This window comes from Loxodonta africana, chromosome 23, assembly GCF_030014295.1.
Source record: "Loxodonta africana isolate mLoxAfr1 chromosome 23, mLoxAfr1.hap2, whole genome shotgun sequence".
NCBI classification, from domain to species: domain Eukaryota; kingdom Metazoa; phylum Chordata; class Mammalia; order Proboscidea; family Elephantidae; genus Loxodonta; species Loxodonta africana.
The window spans coordinates 29,439,370-29,459,091 of NC_087364.1; the positions used below are offsets into that span (position 1 = coordinate 29,439,370).

At 40.1% G+C, this 19,722-nt stretch overlaps 1 protein-coding gene across 1 annotated transcript in view; it reads left to right on the forward strand.

Annotated features, from left to right (window-relative positions):
- The window catches only part of CRYL1 (crystallin lambda 1), a 229,746-nt gene that overhangs the window by 10,508 nt on the left and 199,516 nt on the right, over window positions 1-19,722 (forward strand). Inside the window, exon 2 of the mRNA XM_010593935.3 lies at window positions 6,001-6,108. Within this exon, the coding sequence (XP_010592237.1) occupies window positions 6,001-6,108 (108 nt within the window). The remainder of the gene's footprint in view (window positions 1-6,000; window positions 6,109-19,722) is intronic.

Consider the following 19,722-nt stretch of genomic DNA (forward strand, 5'->3'; position numbering starts at 1 on the left):
TGTAAACCCACCTATAGCCACCTCATCTGAAAAAAGCCACCTCACTTGATGATAGTTTAGGCAAATAATGTAGGAGATCCTCCCTCGCCTCACCTCTGACAGAACACTCACACACATACACCTACCCAGACACACATCAGGCAGGTACTTAATGGAAAGAATTATAAGCACAGTTCAAGGTGACTCCCTACCTTATTTGTTTACTGGATTTGAGTACTTAAGTATTACTGCTTTAGATCTGTGTGGCAGGAGTTGGTTTTCAAAGCATGTTCACGTACCTTCATTTATTTATAACAGCTGTATTGAAATATAATTCACATACTGTATAATTTATGCAGTTAAAGTGTACGATTCAGTGAGTTTTAGTATATTCATGGAATTGAACAAGTATCACCAGAATTAATTTTAGAACATTTTCATCACCCCAAAAAGAAACCCCTTGCCCATTAGCAGTTACTCCACATCCCTTCCTTCATTCAGCCCCAGGCAACCACCAGTCTGTTTTCTGTCTGTATGGATTTGCCTATTCTGAACATTTTGTGTAAGGGGGATCATACAATATGGGACCTTATGCACCTTTTGCAACTGGCTTTTTTCACTTACAGTAATGATTTAAAGGTTCGTCCATGTTGTAGCATGTATCAGTACTTCATTCCTTCTTATGGCCGAATAGTATCCCACTGTATGGATATACCACATTTTGTTTATCCATTTATGGACATTTGCGTTTTCTACTTTTTGGCTATTTTTAATAATGCTGTTAATGAACATTAATGTATTAATTTTAGTGTGGACGTATGTTTTTATTTCTCTCGGGTACAGGAGTGGAATTGCTATCACATACATTCATTTTTTGAAAAAATAAATTTTACTTTTTAGGAACAATATTATATTTAGAGAAAAATTGCAGATGGTACTGAGAGTTCCCATGTATTTCCTCACCCAGTTTCCCTATTATTTTAACATCTTTCTTTAGTATGGTACATTGTTGTAGTTAATGAACCAATATTGATACAGTATTATTAACTCCAATCCATAGTTTATTCAGATTTCCTTAGTTTTTACCTAATGCCCTCACCCAGGATCCCACCCAGGACACCACATTACACCTGGTTGTCATGTCTCCTTAGGCTTCTCTTGGCAGTGACAGTTTCTCAGACTTTTCTTGTTTTTTGATGACTTTGAGTGTTCTGAGGACTATTGGCCACTATTTTGTAGGATGTTCTTTTTTTTTTGGTATTTTTCTGATGTTTTTGTCATGATTAGGCTGGGGTTACAGGTTTTTGGGAGGAAAGCCACAGAGGTAAAGAGCCATTCTCATCACATTGTAGCAAGTCATGCTATCAACATGACTTTATCACTGGTGATGTTAATCTTGATAACCTGACTGGAGTAGTATTTGTAAGTTTCTCCATTGTAAAGTTACTTTTTCCTCCATTTCCATACTGTACTCTTTGGAAGGAAGCCACTACACACAGTCTACACTTAAGGAGTGGGGAGTTAATGCTTCCCCTCCTTGAGAGCAGATACCTACCTATATCATTTGGGATGCTTCTGCAAGGGAGATTTGTCTCTTCTCTCCCATTTACTTATTCAGTCATCTGTTTCTATCACTATGGACCCGTAGATATTTGTTTTATACTTTGGGCTACAGTCCAACATACTTTATTTATTGTGTTGCTCAAATTATTCCAACTTTGGCCATTGGAAGCTCACTCAGTTGGTTCATGTATCCCTTTAACATATGTCAATGTAGGTTTTTTGTTGTTGTTTTTGAGCACATTTTAACTTTCTGGCACTACAAGATGTTCCAGGCCCATCTTGCACATTCTCTGCCCAGTTCTAGAATCTGCCAGTTCTCCAGGGATTTCTGGTTTTTTTTTGTTGGAGAATGGTATTGGAAACCAAGATCTGAGTGATAGGTGTATTTTATACATTCATATTTAACCCTTTGAGCAACCCCACCTGAGTTTTTCATGTCTTTTTCTAAAAGACAAGCAACATACTAGTTAAAAAAGTAAGGACTAAATTAGTAAAAAATATTGTGCTCTTTTAAGAGCTACCTATATGGGATCAAACTGACAACAGAAACTCAAAAGATTAGATAGGAAACTTAGGAGGCAGTGAGTTTAAGTTAATGTGAAGGAACAATTTGGAAAATAAGGTGAGAATAGTTGCACAACTTGAAGAATGTAATCAATGCCACTGAATTGTACATGTAGAAATTGTTGAATCTGTTTGTTCTGCTTTGTATGCAGGCAGTCCCTGGGTTATGAACATCTGACTTACGTATGCCCCTTAGTTATGAACCCACCCCTATAAAGCCTGTCAGGAAAAAACTTACTGAGTGTTTGGGGCCCTGGGCTCCCATCATGGGCTGTACTTCTCCCATGTGTGCAGATGCCACAGCAGGCTTTTGGGTGGCTGCTGGCAGACTGGCCCCTGCAACATGGTGTGCCCAGCCTCGGCCTACTGCAGTGGAAAGCCCACATGCACACATCTCCCTTAGAGCTTGGAAAGGGCCGGCCCCACCATCTATGTGCCCCAAGCACCGCCACTCTGCTCTGAATGGCTGGCCTGCAGGTAGTGGTGGCCAATGGCCCAGGATGTGGCTGCCTGCTCTCTCCTGGTTCTCTGAGTATAACCAGTCAATTTGCCACGCTAGGCATCTGGCCAGGCCTCTGCGTGCCCCCTTACTCAGCTCTGCCCCACCTATCCCACTAGGTCCTCCACGTTGGATAGCCTGGGGCCATCGCAGCACCTCTCTGAGCTTCTGTTTCCCCTACCTTACACATGTGGGCTTTCACTATTGCAGCAGTTCTTGGCCTTTTGGTAACTAGAAGGGGCAGTCTTAGATTCCTGGCCTTTGTATATTCCATATGGTTTTTAGGGTTTCATGGAGAATTTTGGATTTGGGGTTCTCTAAGTTCTTCTTCCCAACCATTGGGACCTGAACTCCCTCTTAGTACATTCTGAGGGGCACTTTCTCCCTTGCACCCCAAGGCAGAAGCCTTGTAGTTGGTGTGTGGGGTTGATAGGTTGGTGAAGATGTGATAGGGGAATGATTCCTCTGGCCCCAGCACCATCTGACCCATGCCCCCAACCCTCCTTGCCTCTGCTGGGAGGGTTCAAAACCCAGCAGAAATGAGGTCAGGTGATATAATGCAGATTTTTTAGTTTGGAGTCTGCAGTAAAGTATCTAATTAGTCTCAAAGATTTTACAGAACAGAATCTTTTTAGTATTTTGGGTAACATTTGCCCTTTAGGTATCTCTTCAACTGTGGAGAAGGTACATACAATGGTTCATAATAACAAATGGGCACTACTTTGTGATATACATCAAAACATTATTATTACTGTATTATTGTGTTACAGATGTTTTAGTGTATCTGGAAGTATTTCTTTAATTTTTTTATGCATGGAAAGGTACACTATACACTACATACTAAGACAAACATCTGACTGATGTTAGATGCCAACCGTACCTAACTGTTCTGATGTATGTACAAATTCGACTTAAAGACAAATTTAGAAACAGAACTCTTTTGTAATCCAGGGATTTCCTGTATTCTCAACAAGAACAAAAACAAAAAACAAATTATTAAGAAAAAAAAAAAAAGTAAGGATTCAAGAGTCAGACTGCTTGGGTTCATATTATAGCTATTATAGCTCTAGTACTTGTATCCTGTGAGATTTTAACTCCTCTGTGCCTCATTTTCCCATGCAAAAAAATAGAGATAATAGCACTTACTTCAGAGTATTTTGAGTGCCTTCCAACCTGAGGGGCTCACTTTCTAGCACTATATCAGTCAACGTTCTGCTGCTATTCATAAAGTTTTCACTGTCTAATTCTTTTTAGAAATAGACTGCCGGGTCCTTCTTCCTAGTCTGTCTTAGTCTGGAAGCTCCGCTGAAACCTGTCCACCATGGGTGACCCTGCTGATGTTGAATACTGGTGACAGAGTTTCCAGCATCACAGCAACACGCAAGTCCCCACAGTACAACAAACTGCAAAGAATGGGAATTCCACAACAATTGTGGTTTTGAGGAACTTGTATATAGGTCAAGAGGCAGTCATTTGAACCGAACAAGGGGATACTGCGTGGTTTAAAGTCAGGAAAGGTGTGTGTCAGGGTTGTATCCTTTTGCCATACCTCTTCAATCTGTATGCTGAGCAGATAATCCGAGAAGCCAAACTATATGAAGAAGAAAGTGGCATCAGGATTGGAGGAAGACATTAACAACCTGCAATATGCAGATAACACAACCTTGTTTGCTAAAAGTGAAGAGGACTTGAAACAGTTATTGAAGAAGATCAAAGACCACAGCCTTCAGTATAGATTACACCTCAACATAAAGAAAACAAAAATTCTCACAACAGGACTATTAGGCAACATCATGAAAAATGGAGAAAAGATTGACTTTGTCAAGGATTTCATTTTACTTGGATCCACAATCAACAATCATGGAAGCAGCAGTCAAAAAATCAAAAGAAGCATTGCATTGGGCAAATCTGCTGCAAAAGACCTTTAAAGAGTTGAAAAGCAAAGATGTCACCTTGAAGACTAAGGTGTGCCTGACCCAAGCTGTGTTTTCAGTCACCTCATATGCATGCAAAGGCTGGATAAGGAAAACCGAAGAAGAGTTGACACCTTTGAATTGTGGTGTTGATGAAGAATATTGAATATACCAGGGACTGCCAAAAGAATGAACAAATTTGTCTTGGAAGAAGTACAAACCAAATGCTCCTTACAAGCAGGGATGGTGAGACTACATCTCACATACTTTGGAAATGTTATCAGGAAGGGTCAGTCCCTGGAGAAGGACATCATGCTTGGTAGAGTAGATGGTAAGCGAAGGAGAGGAAGAGCCTCAGTGAATGAACTGGTACAGTACTGCAACAATAGGCTCTAGCATAGCAAGAATTGTGAGGATGGCACAGGACTGGGCAGTGTTTCGTTCTGTTGTACATAGCGTCACTGTGAGTTGGAATTGACTGGACGGCATGCAACAGTAACACCTCATAGGGTTGTTGTAAAGATTAACAAAAGTAATACATATAAAGTGTTTAATAGTGCCTAGTTGCCATTAGTTGCCATTGAGTCGACTTTGATTCGTGGCGCCTGTATGTACACTAGACTGAAACCTTGCCTGCTCCTGCCTCATCCTCACAATCACAGGTATGTTTGAGTCCATCATTGTGGCTATAGTGCCAAGCTATGTCACGGAGGGTCTCCTATCTCACTGAGGTTCTCGAGGGCTCTCTACCTCAGCAAACATGATGTCCTCCAGTGATTGATTCCTCCTAATGACGTGTCCAAAGCAAGAGAGTTAGACAATGTTCTGTTATAATCCATAAAGTTTTCATTGACTAATTTTCAGAAGTAGATCCCATGCCTTTCTTCCTAGTCTGTCTTAGTCTGGAAGCTCTGCTGAAACCTGACCACAATGGGTGACCCTGCTGATATTTGAAATACTGGTGACATTGCTTCCAGCATCATAGCAACTTGCAAGCCACCACAGTACAACAAATGGACAGATGGGTTGCTGTGCCCGGCGCCTAATAAATGTGCAAATGCTGGTGGTAGTTGTAGTATTTATTTGAGAAGGAAAGGTCAAATGCTATCTCTTTTTCAAGTTAAGTGATTTGCCCAAGACAATGGTCAAACAGGGTTTCACATAGGGGCCTTTTACCTCTGTGACATCCTGCCTGTTATGAATTATTTTTTCCACATGAGTATATGATAACTACGTGGCATCTGATGGTACTCCATGTGGACTACTAATGCTGACACTTGAGCCTAGGATTCAGGAACTCCAATGTGAAGACAGATAACATTTTAAACAAATATAGTTATCAGAATATATAACTTTAAGATGTTAAATATTTTAAGAATAGGATGCTGTATAATTTTTAAAAATTTATTTTGGGTTAGGAATAAAAAACTATTCAGTTATTAAGTTAACTTGAAACTTTAAAAAATTTTTCTTTCCCTTCAGTGGCCTCATTGGACAAAGCTGGGCTATGTTGTTTGCCAGTGGAGGCTTCAAGGTGAAACTCTATGATATTGAGCAACAGCAGATAACAAAAGCCCTGGAAAACATCAGGTAAGTGAGCTGGTACCTGGGAGGAATTGAAATGTGTGTGTTTCCCTCAGTTGGTCTTGTTTATCATATTCTCTGCAATTTGACACTTTCATTTGGCAGCTATTGCAGTGCTTCTGAGCCAGAAAGGTCTGACTTAAGGTGGCTGAACTATGAATTCAGGTTGGAGAAGAAATTCACATTATGAGGAGAAAACCCTTAAGATTATGATAAAAGTGATGGAAGCAGAGTAGCTGAACCTAAATCTGAGGTTTCCAGCCTGAATGAGTTAGTAAACTTCTTCTGCTGTGTCATACAAGGCTGAAAGTTTGGGGTTTCCCATGTTCTTTCTCAGCAGGACACACCCACCTTCAGCATGTGATAGCCAGAGCTCGTGTGTGTTAAGCCTTAGGAATGGCCCTCCTGAGGTTTATTTTGACTGCCCTAGTGATTTTTTTTTTTTAATGATGGCAAGACCCAAATTGAAATATCCTGAATTTTAGTTTGAGATTCATTCACTGGGGATACATAGGTAACCAAGAGAGACATAGTCCTGCTCACTGTTGAGGATATAGTCTAGTAATCTAACGTTATTATTTCTCTTCATAAACTCAGTGAGGCAGATATTATCACCATTATTTTATGGAAAAACTTAGATCTATAAGTGGTTAGAGGAGGCGGGACCAAGATGGTGGAATAGACAGACGCTTCTGACGAGCCCTCTTACAACAAAGACCTGAGAAAACAAGTGAAACAAGTATATTTATGACAAGCTAGGAGCCTTGAACATCAAAGACAAAGTGAGAAAATGCACTGGGAAGCAGGGGGAGGAAGAGACGGTTCAGAAGTGGAGAGGAGTTACCGGACCTGAATCACTGGGAGCCGTCAGGCACCATTCCCGGGAGTGGCTGCGGCGGGCTGGTATTAGCATTCGGGCACAGTTTCCACGGGGAGAAGCAGCCAGCCACACAGCCTGCTTATACCACCGAAACCAGAGAAGAGCAGCACTCGGAAAAAGCTAAGTGCTTGGGTATATTTTGCTGTGCCCCTGCCCCCAAGCTGTCTTCAGTGGCTGTTGATTTCCCTGGGCCTGAGATAGGCCCCGTTGAACACGTAGAACCATCCTTCCGGCCTTGGAGAAGGAATAAATTCGCAGTTGGGGGAAAAGATAATTGCCAGCTCACTAACCTGGGGAGCTCAGGACAGAAATGGCTTCTGTCCAGGAATAAACAGTTCATGGACTTTGAGTACCTAGCTCCCCTGCATGGACCTGTGTGGGCCTGTTTCAGGAGAATAGGCCCTTAACTGTTTGAGCTGTGCAGTAGAGGGGTGGGTGTTTGATGTTTGACAATGCTTTACCTATTAAACAGGGTCCTCACCTACTCACATCAGGGGCCTAAGGACTGTTGGCTCCACTCAGGCCACCCAGCCACCCACGGCATGGATCCAAGGATAACTGATATCTTCCAGTCCTTACAACCAAAAACTTCGGGTGCCCATGGTCTGTCTGTAGAACCCACCCACCTGTATGCTCTAGAGAACAGGGATGTGCTTTCCTCAGAGACACATGGGGGATGATTCTCAGCCCCCTGCCTTGTTCAGAGTGGGACCCCCTGCTGCAACCAGATACTGGTACCAACACTAATCACCTCTGCTCCTCCAAGACTGTAGGACAGAGCCTGTACCACACACTTCATGATCAGCTACCTGGACACCTGAGCTGAATTCATACAACAAAAGTAAACGGACTCCTAGAGTGATATACCTGATAACAGCTCTAGCAATCTGGGGACAGAACGTCAGATATCCAAAGGCAAAAATAATCAAGCTATCTCACTCAAGCAACTGATTTGGGGATATCAAAACAAAACAAAGCAAGAAGCTATGACACAATAAGCAAACATAAAATAAACTAGTACAATAACTTATAGACGGCTCAGAGACAACAGTCAATATCAAGTCACATAAAGAAACAGACCATAATTGCCTCAACAAGCTCTCAAAGAATCCCACAGATCTCCTATATGAAAGGGCATTTCTGGAATTACCAGTGGAAGAATACAAAAGATTAATATACAGAACCCTTCAAGACATCAGGAAGGAAATGAGGCAATACGCAGAACAAGACAAGGAGCACACAGATAAAGCAATTGAAGAAATTAAAAAGATTTTTCAGGAACATAACAAAAAATTTAATAAGCTGGAAAAATCCATAGACAGACAGCAATCAGAAATTCAGAAGATTAACAATAAAATTACAGAATTAGACAATGCAATAGAAAGTCAGAGGAGCAGAATTAAGCAAGTGGAAGGCAGAATTTCTGAATTTGAAGATAAAGCACTTGGCACCAGTATATTTGAAGAAAAATCAGATAAAGGAATTAAAAAAAATGAAGAAACCTTAAGAATCATGTGGGACTCTATCAAGAGAAATAACCTATGAGTGATTGGGGTATCAGATCAGGGAGGGATAACAGAAAATACAGAGACAATTGTTGAAGATTTGTTGGCAGAAAACTTTCCTGATATCGTGAAAGATGAGAAGATATCTATCCAAGATGCTCATCAGACTGCACATAAGGTAGATTTTATAAGAAAGTCACCAAGACATATTGTAATCAAACTTGCTGAAACCAAAGATAATTTTAAGAGCAGCTAGGGATAAATGAGAGTCAATAAGAATAAGCTTAGATTACTCCGCAGAAACCATGCAGGCAAGAAGGCAATGGGATGACTTATGTAAAGAATTGAAGGAAAAAAAAATTGCCAGCCAAGAATCATATATCCAGCAAAACAGTCTCTGAAATATGAAGGTAAAATTAGGACATTTCCAGATAAACAGAAGTTTAGGGAATTTGTCAAAACCAAATCAAAACTACAAGAAATATTAAAGGGAGTTCTTTGGTTAGAAAATCAATATCAGGTGTCAACCCAAGACTAGGACAATGGACAGAGCAATCGGATGTCAGCCCAGACAGGGAAATCACAAAAATAAAACAAGATTAAAAAAGCTCAAAACAGTGAAACAGTGATGTTGTTATGTAAAAGAAGACGTTAAAACAATAAAGAGAGACTAAGAAATATAGTCAAAGATCTTTCATGTGGAGAGGAAGACAGAGCAATATAAAGAAACAAAAATTAGGTTTAAATTTAGAAAAATAGGGGTAAATATTAAGGAAACGACAAAGGAGACAAACTATCCTATACATCAAAATAAAATACAAGAAAAAAATAGAGACTCAGCAGAAGCAAAATCAACAACAATGAAGAAGAGGAAAAGACAATATATAAACTACTCAGCACAAAAAATTAGGTGGGGAAAAGAAACTGGCAACAACACACAACAAAAGACATCAAAATGATAACACTAAATTCATACGTATCCGTAATTACCCTGAATGTAAATGGACTAAATGCACCAATAAAGAGACAGAGAGTGGCAGAATGGATAAAAAAAACATGATCCGTCTATATGCTGCCTATAAGAGACACAACTTAGAGACACAAACTAAAACTCAAAGGATGGAAAAAAATATATCAAGCAAACAACAATCAAAAAAGAGCAGGATTGGCAATATTAATTTCTGACAAAATAGACTTTGAAGTTAAATCCACTGCAAAGGACAAGGAAGGACACTATATAATGATTAAAGGGACAATATACCAAGAAGATATAACCGTATTAAATATTTATGCACCCAGTGACAGGGCTGCAAGGTACATAAAACAAACTCTATCAACACTGAAAAGTGAGGTAGACAGTTCCACGATTATAGTAGGGGACTTCAGCACACCACTTTCAGTGAACGACAGAACATCCAGAAAGAAGCTCAATAAAGGCACAGAGACCTAAATGCCACAATCAACCAACTTGACCTTATACAGAATACGCCACCCAACAGCAGCCAAATATATTTTCTTTTCTAGTGCACATGGAACATTCTCTACAATAGACCATATATTAGGTCATAAAGCAAGCCTTAGCAGAATCCAAAACATTGAAATATTACAAAGCATCTTCGGCCATAAAAGTAGAAGTCAATAACAGGAAAAGCAAGAAAGAGAAATCAAACACTCAGAAGCTGAACAATACCCTGCTCAAAAAAGACTGGGTTATAGAAGACATTAAGGATGGAATAAAGAAATTCATAGAATCCAATGAGAATGAAAACACTTCCTATCAGAACCTTTGGGACACAGCAAAGCAGTGTTCAGAGGTCAATTTATAGCAATAAATGCACACATACAAAAAGAAGAAAAGGCCAAAATCAAAGAATTATCCCTATAATTTGAACAAACAGAAGAAACCCTCAGGCACCAGCAGAAAACAAATAATAAAAATTAGAGCAGAATTAAATGAAATAGAAAACAGAAAAACAATTGAAAGAGTTAACAAGACCAAAAGCTGGTTCTTTGAAAAAATTAACAAAATTGATAAACTATTGGCCAAACTGACAAAAGAAAAACAGGAGAGGAAGCAAATAACCCGAATAAGAAATGGGATGGGCGATATTACAACAGACCCAACTGAAATTAAAAGAATCATATAAATGGTTAGTAACCAGCTCAAAGACAAATTAAGATACAAGATTCCAGCCATGGTCTCTCTGATTTCAAAGACATGTTAAGGGTGAGCAGGTCTTGGCATCATCATCACCCATGATAGAGATTCTGCAAATATTACTTATAGCAAAATATTTGCTGTATGGGAAATAATAGATCATTTGTGTAAGTTCATGAAGAAAGATAATAGTATGAATACCCATGAACCTACTATCCAACTTAAGATCTAGAACATTGTCAATGCCCTTCATGTACCTTTTGGATCTCATCCTCTTGTCTACTCACCAGTATTTACCATTAAAAAAAAAAAAAAAAAAATTTTTTTTTTTTTACTTTGCTTTAATAAACAGTTTTTATTATATATTGTTGTTGTCAGGGGCTGTCGAGGTGGTTCTGACTTACAGTGACCCTGTGTACAACAGAACAAAACACTGCCCAGTCCTGCGCCATTCTGACAATTGTTGCTGTGTTTGAGTCCATTGTTACAGCCACTGTAACCATCTTGTTGAGGATCTTCCTTCTTTTCGCTGACCCTCTACCTTATCAAGCATGATGTCCTTCTCCAGGAACTATTCCCTCCTAATAACATGTTCAAAGTACTTGAGACGAAGCCTTGCCATCCTCAGTTCCAAGGAGAATGTTCAGTATTCTTCGCCAACACCGTAATTCAAAGGCATCAATTCTTCTTCGGTCTTCCTTATTCATTGTCCCCCTCTCACATGCATATGAAGCTGTTGAATATATTGTGACTTGGGTCAGGTGTACCTTAGTTCTCGAAGTGACATCTTTGCTTTTCAGCACTTTAAAGAAGTCTTTTGCAGCAGATTTGCCCACTGTAATATGTCATTTGATTTCTTGACTGCTGCTTCCATAGGCGTTAATGTTGCTTATTGGTCCAGTTGTGAGGATTTTTGTTTTCTTTATCTTGATGTATAATCCGTACTGAAGGTTGTAATCATTGATCTTCATGAGTAAGTGCTTCAAGTACTGCTCACTTTCAGCAAACAAGGTGTTAATGAGCTTTCATCTTCCCACACCAGCCATTGATTGTGGGGCCATCCTGTGTAGATATAACCTCCCAGTGCTTCCACTTCTCTGAATAATGCTGCAGGTGTGAGCCTTCAGGGACAAAAACTCAAAAGCTGGGGATGGATATACAGTACTGTAAAAGGGACCCAAAGGGGGCCTGGGTAGAATACCAATGGCCTCCACTACAGAAGGCCTTGAAGACTTTAAGTCAATTTTTGTTTTTTTTTGCTGACTTACATGTCTGTATTTAATTTATTCAAAAATATTTATTGAGTACAGGCAGTCCCCAGATTACGAACAAGTTCCATTCCTAAGTCTGTCTTTAAGTCAAATTTATATGTAAGTCAGAACAGTTAGGTACAGTTCGTATGTAATATCAGTTAGTGAAATGTTTGTCTTAGTATGTAGTATACAGCACACCTTTCTATGCATAAAAAAACATTAAACTAAAACAGCTAAACTAAAACATCTTTAACATAATAATACAGTAATAATAATAATATTTTGATCCGCATCACAAAGTAGCACCCGTTTTTTATTATGTACCTCAAATTTTTAATACAACAGGCTTTACAGGGTTGGTTTGTAACTACTGGTTGTATGTAAGTAGGAAGTTCCTAACCTCAGGATTGCCTGTACCTACTATGCACTGGGTACATTTTAGGCACCTGGGGATTTGGTGAAAGAAATAGCCAAAGATCTGCCCTCAAGGGGCTCACATTCATTGGGGAAAGGGGATTAGAGAAGTAGATAGTACAAAACAAATTAGCAAAATATATGGTGTCTTAGCTCAGATTTTGTCAAACTACAGCCAGCCGGCCAAATCTGGCCTGTGACTTGTATTTTGTGGCCCACAAGCTAAGATTGTTTTTCACATTTTTAAAGGCTATAAAACAAACAAAAAGCTTGATTTTGCTAGAGGCAATGTGTGGCTCCAAATCCAAATCTGTTGCTGTTGAGTTGATTCTGACTTATAGGACGTGTGCTGCAAAGCCTAAAATATTACTGAGCCTTTATAGGAAAAGTTTGCCGATCCCCATGTTAAATGGCAGTAAGTGCTAACAAAAGTAAGTTTTGCTGTGCTTTGCTGCCATGTATGTTTGCTGATCTTTGATTGTGAACTCATTTGACAGTGGAAATGGGGCCTTGGTGGCATAGTGGTTAAGAGTTTGGCTGCTAACAAAAGGTCAGCAGTTCAAATTCACCAGCCACTCCCTGGAAACCTTTTGGGGCAGTTCTACTCTGCCCTATAGGGTCACTATCGACTTGAGGGCAATGAGGTTTTTTTTTTTTTTTTTTTTGGTTAATCTGTGAAAAGCCTGGAGCCTAAGCTGGATAAAGTTTTCTCCACAGTGGGTTTTCTTTTGCTATCTGCAAACCACTTTATTCTCCCTCTAAGATCTAAGGGTTAAACTAGGAATTCTGGCAAAATATTCTTCAGCTTTCATCTGATCCAAGATATGTCCTCTAGGTTACAGCTCCACTTAGTTCACCCTCAGGACTACTGCCTTTTGCTGGTTTTAGTTCTTTTTCTTTTGGTTAAAGTGGATCCATTGGGAATTTTCCTTACTTGCTGTACTTGCTGCTACTCCCCTGGAGCATAAAAATTACTTTTTTGCAGGGTCTAGTGATTTTGTAAACAGAGGTCCTTTGGGGATTCTGGTTCACCATACTGCTGGAAGTGGAAGTCTCACATAGTCTTTAAATAAATTTTATGCCTCAACAGAACAGCTTAACAGTGACCATATTTTTTGCAAATAACACTCCCACACGTATAACACAAATAGCATGCCTAGGAAAATAATGCGTGAGGGGGTTGCGCGATTGGCAAAAAAAGTGTAGTGTGCGTGTTATTTGTACAAAAATACAGTATATAGTTCTGCTTTTGTAATGCAGAGGAAAGTACAACTCTTGACTAATAATAAAAAGGAAAGTGTGAGATAAAAAGATTTCTTCAGGTCAAGTCAGTGTTTTCAAATGGCATCAAGATTCAGAACATGGTAGAAAAATAGCTTAATTCTTAGTTTGAGGTGATGTAGGGAGTTTTTTTTTTTTTTTTTAGGGAGTAACAGGAAGTAATTTACAGATAATTAAACTTTTCTTTTAAGGAGACTAAACTTTAAAGAACATTAAGGAACTTATGGTATTCCTAAATAAAGTAAAATTACATTTACTGTAAGTTCATCAGAGATAGTTTAGTCTTATTTCCACACTAAGTAGTTTGTCTAAGCAAGAGACTAGCACATTGCACTTTGGAAATAGTAACTGAATGATGCTGTGCCTCATATACTCAAAGAGCAATACTGACTTTCCAGCAGGCCTGGACCTCTCATTGCTTTTCTGGAAGATTTGTGGTAGGTAAGTTTGAAGGTGAGAGACATTAGCTGCATACCTGGCCCATTATTGGGGGAGAGTGCAGCCGAGAGAAGAGGAAGCTCTGTGAACCTCTAGATTCAGTCATGCTTATAAGCCAGCCTCTTCTGGGCTTTAGACCAAGGGTGGGCAAACTTTTTCTGTAAAAGGCCAAATGGTAAATGTTTTAGGCTTCACAGGCCCTACAATCTGTTACAACTACTTGTAGAGCAAAAGCAGCCATAGACATTATGTAAACAAATGGGCATGGCTGTGTTCCAGTAAAACTTTATATATGGATTAACACTGAAATTTGAATGTCATGTAATTTTCATACGTTATGAAATGTTATTCTTCCTTCCTTTATTTATTTATTTTTTCCCAACCATATAAAAATGTTAAATCTATTCTTAGCTCATGGACTATAATGAAATTGATGGTAGGCCACGTTTGGCTTGTAGGCTATAATTTGCCAACACCTACTCTATACTTTTCTATTCTGTTTTCATTTCATTTTTTATTAACATAAAGCCAATTCCAACTCAGTCGTAACGAAGAGAAAACCCTAAGATTTCAAACTGAAGTCCTTTGCCATGTTTCTTGGGATAGTTGTTTTTAGGTGGCATTTTTTAGGTATGTCATCAGACCCTTTGCCCTCTTCCAAAGTCCTTTCAAGCATCAAGGAACATGAGGATTGTGGGTAGGGTTTCTTATTTTGTTTTTAAACCAGGTTAAAGACTTCCCTGTTTTTTTTTACTACTTTGGTAGATTCGGAGCTAATATTTCTTCATATTACTGGTACTTGATTTGACTATTTTGAGGTATTAGTCTAGGATTTTTGAACGAGAGAAACCAGAATAATTTGACTAGTAGCAGCCATGTTATAGAAAAAACAAATATACAAAATTCTTTTCTAAGATTTAAAAAGAGTGATTTTATTTTTATAACTCATATACATTTAAAGTGAGTTAAGCGTACAGAACTGGAGGCAGGGTTGTTTCTTATCAATTTACTATTAACAAATGACTTCAGGAAAATCAGATTGGGTCATGTCAACTTGCTTAGCTTCCCCTAGGGAGTATTAAATTCTTGGCTTTGAGTGACTTGTAAGTAAAGCCACTTGCTTCCTTTTCTTAAATCATAAGATCTTCAAAGTTGCCATTCCTGCCACAGAGAGTCTGCAAGACACCAAGTTGAAGAGGACTGAGACCAAACCTTACTTTTATTTTTGTATTTTTGTCAGTAAAGTGAGTTCTGCATTTTGTTCTTTTTTTTAAAGCTGGGAAAGAATTATTGTTACTTCTTTCAGTAAGTAAATCATGTCAATTATTAGCAGGTTAACAGTAACTGTTGGCACATGTCCACAACAACATTGTGTATTGGCTTATGGCCCTTTGATGTTCCACATATTAGCCACAAGGAATGCAAGGAGAGCCAGCTTCATCCTTTTGTCAAAAAGTGTAAACAGCATATCTTCCTGATTGGATTCAATTTACTGATGGGTCAAAATTGTTTGCCTAAATGAACATCCTTTTATCACACTCCATCTTGTGATTATCCTTCTTCCTCTTCCTAGACTATGAGCTCCATGAGGACAGACCCTCATTTGTTAAATATTTATATGACTTTTGTACTAGCCATCAGGGACACAAAAGTAAGCAACATGCACATTTCTTGTCCCCAGGGCCTGGGACATAATAGATTTGAGCCAACAACTGCTTTAGCTGAGTCACAGGAACCTTTTCTAAGGCTCAAAAGGTAATTCTTCTGGCCATATTTTTTCATAGACTCTTTTCCTGCCATCCTTTCCAGGTTGGCCTGCTTCTAATATTATGATTCTTAACATTTTATAGTAGAAAATATTGTGTGGTTGAAATTCTACCATTTCTCCAAAAATTTTTTTATGTATGTTAAATCTATTAACTTCTTAAATGAGTAGAAATAGTATTTCTCAATTCTGAACTTCTAAAAATGAACTTAAACTAGGTGAAGTTTATTTTTTTTTTAATATTGAAACATTAAAAGACTAAAGAAATTATTGTCATAAAGGGGTTAGATTTAATATTCACCAACTAGTTTACCTTGAATTTTTTTCTCATATAGTGCCACGGGATCTTTTTCTAACAGGGTGGCAAAACAAGAAACTTAAAACTTAATGTATTTAAATCTCATAATAGAAAAGCAGCTTGACCTTGGAAAATCTTATTAGCAGATGCTTCAGTACTTTGTTTTTGTTCTCCTTTATATATGCAGTACTTGGCATATATTAGGTCTAAAGTAAGAATTTGAGAGAATGCATGGAGTGTTGTAAGAAGAAAAACAAAAATCAAGTAAAGAAAGTTGAAATATGAACTGGTAGACCAGGAGTGGTTTACTCTTGACAGCTTGGAGCCCATTTCGTTTCCATATAGTTATAGCCCTCAGGGATGAGGGTGTCTTGGCACAGGCCATTCTGACATCTCTGACCACACCCGCTCCTAGGCAGATCATAAGGTACCTTGCTTGGCTTGAGCCCTATCTAGAAATACCACAAGTGGATGGTTTTATAAAGAGAAACGTATTCTCTCAAAGTCTAGGAGGCTAGAAGTCCAAATACAGGGCGTCAGCTCCCGGGAAAAGCATTCTCTCTTTGTTGGCTCTGGAGGAAGGTCCTTGTCATCAATCTTGCCCTGGATCAGGAGCTTCTCAGCACAGGGCCCCCAGGTCCAAAGGACATGCTATTCTCCTGGCTCTTGTTTCTTCGTGGTATGAAGTCCCCATATCTCTCTGCTCACTTCTTTCTTTTATATCTCAAAAGAGATTGGCTTAAGACACAAATCTAATCTTGTAGATTGAGTCTTATCTCATTAGCATAACTGCCTCTAATCCTGCCTCATAAACATCATAAAGATAGGATTTATAACACACAGGAAAATTACACAAGATGACAAAATGTTGGATAGTCACACAATAGTGGGACTCATGGCCTGGTCAAGTTGACACATATTTTTTGGGGTCACAATGCAATCCATGACAAGCCCCAACCTTAAGTTGCTATCTTTTGTTATGTAATTCTGCAGTCTTGGTTTTTCCGTAGATATCTCTGTACAATCTGTAGATGGTCATTCTGGTATTCAAATCCCCCTGAAAATTTTTGAGATGTTAAACCAGTCCAAGGAGGCTGAGATCACCCACCTTTGATGCCAGATGTGTGGTAGATAATAAATCCCACTCCATCCACCAACTGCCTCCCGCAAAATCTCACCTTCCCTTTCCTGGTCAGTCCAGACACCAGGTGCTCCATGCAGCTTATCTCGCTTTCATGCCCATTCATTTACCCAGGGCCAGGTCAGGAGGCACTGGCTCCTTCTCTCTCGTCCCCATTCACCTGAGGCCTGGTCAGCAGGTACCAGCCCCTTCTCTCTGTAAAAATAGCATGGCGGAGATGTCTGACCTCTTCTAACTTCACAAGGGAAAAGGGAATCAAGATCCTGTGAGGCGGAGGTCAAATATAACCTCCTCTCTCCAACCTTTTTACCAGTTCTGACACAAACCATCCCTCCCACGGCACTATTTCTCCACGGGGTTCAATAATTCATTGTAATGGCCACACAGAACTCACAGATAATACTCACAGTTATGGGGTTTATTAGTAAAGTAACAGGTTACAGTTCAGGTTCAGGAATGTTCAGGATACAGTTCTTTGATCAGGACAGCCTCTTCAAAACAGGTCTCTTTCTGGCCGTCAGCCCCTTGGCCTAGCCTCTGCCCTGCTCGGGCAAGTGTTACAAACTTAGCTCTGGTGCCGATAAGTGGCCAGAGGCACCCCACTCTGCCAGTAAGCTTTGACCTGAAGGAGCTCAGCTCTAGCTCTGTGAGTTGGCACACCTAACTCCACCAAGTACCTGGAAGCACCCTATTCTGCCAGCAAGCCTCCTGCCCAAAGGTGCTCAGTTCTCCTGCCAGTCTCCTGATTCTGCCAGTCTCCTGCCAGTCTCCTGCCAGTCTCCTGATTCTGCTGCTGCCGTTTCTCACTGTCTCCAGCGTTACAGCTCTCCCTCTCTGTCCTGGTTCTGCTGCCTCTCCCTGACTTCCATGTTACAACTCTTTCTCTCTGACTCCTGGATCTAGAAGGTTCTCAGCGTAGGGATCCCAGGTTCAAAGGATACGCTTCATTCCTGGCTCTTCTTTCTTGGTGGTGGTGAGATCCTCTCCTCTTCTGGGATGGCTCATTTTAAGCCAACGGGATGGCGAAACTGACCGATCCTCATGTTAGGGTTCCATACACCTTATTTGCTTGGTCCCACCCTGACAAGACTGCCATGCACCTTATTTACATTAATAGCAAGCTATCTAATCCCCTTGGTGGGCTATAAGTACCTCATTTGCATAGTCCCACCCAATCATTTGGTGAGAGTTACAAGACCGTGGTGAGAAAGGCCGTATAAAAGCAATCCCATTGCACCGGACTCACTAATTCTCATTCATGCAGGGCCTGGTCAGTGGTTATCAGCCCCTTTTCTCTCATCCCCATTCACCTTGGGCCTGGTCAGCAGGCACTGGCCCCTTCTCTGTTTCTTAGATCTGATAATTTGTTGAAATGACTCACAAACTGCAGAGAAAGGGCTATCTTTAATCTAGCAGAAAATAAGAATACAAACATAAAGGGCAAGGGCAAGCCTGCATGCCCTCAGGGAACTATGCACTTACCCTCCGGGAAGAAGATGTTCACTCTTTCCACCCAGGAGGCGCCACTGTGCCTCTGTCTTTCAGGGCCTTCCATTGGCCTCACCATGTGCCTCTTGAGGCTTAGCCAGCATTGGGCCACCAGGTGCTCCCTCTTGGTCTAATCATCCCCCACTCGTTGGCCTCAGGCATGGCTTGGTGCTCAGAACAGGGACCAAAGGCCAATTTGTTTACTGCAAGGGGGTGCCATACCTTGCAAGCTTTCTAAATAGACTCACCCAAACCAAACAAACTCACTGCCATCAAGTAAATTCCAAGCATGGTTTAATGAATTATCAGTGACGGTCTTTGAAACTAGGTAGGTGCATTGTACTCTATCTCCTAAGTTGCTGAACTTCTTGTCCCTAAACTCAGGTGTTTTATAGTACCTGGGTCTTTGAACTTGTCTTTAACTGCTACTCACATCTCTGCCCTTGCTTAAACACCTTGAACTCTGTTTTGATCTGGATTCCTCTGGACTGGTCTGCTTTTCTGGTTTGGAAATTACTTTAGTTTCACAATGTGCCTTTAACTAGTATACTAGATTGCAAAATTACCACAAATTCCTCTCATCCTTGTATGTATGTGACTTTGCTGCTCCCCAAACAGGAAGTGGAGTGTATTTTTCCACCCTTTAAATCTGGGTTTGGCCATGGACTTACACTGGCCAGTGGGATATTAGCAGGCATGATGCAAGCAGAGGTGTTAGCACTTGTACATTGAGACATGCCCTTTCTTGCTGTTGTGAACTCATCCTCCATCATGTCAGTAAGCTCAGGTTCCCAGCTAAGACATGTGGCTCAGCTGTCAGCCAGTACTAACTGACAGCCAGCACCTACTGCTAGACATATGAGTGGAGCCATCCCAGACCACCAGTCAACCCACCATCAATGTCAGCCACACAAGTGATCCCACCTAAGCCCAGCCCAGATTAGTAACCCACAGGACTGTGAGCCAGTCAATGGTGGACAACGGGTACTTGAAGCCTTG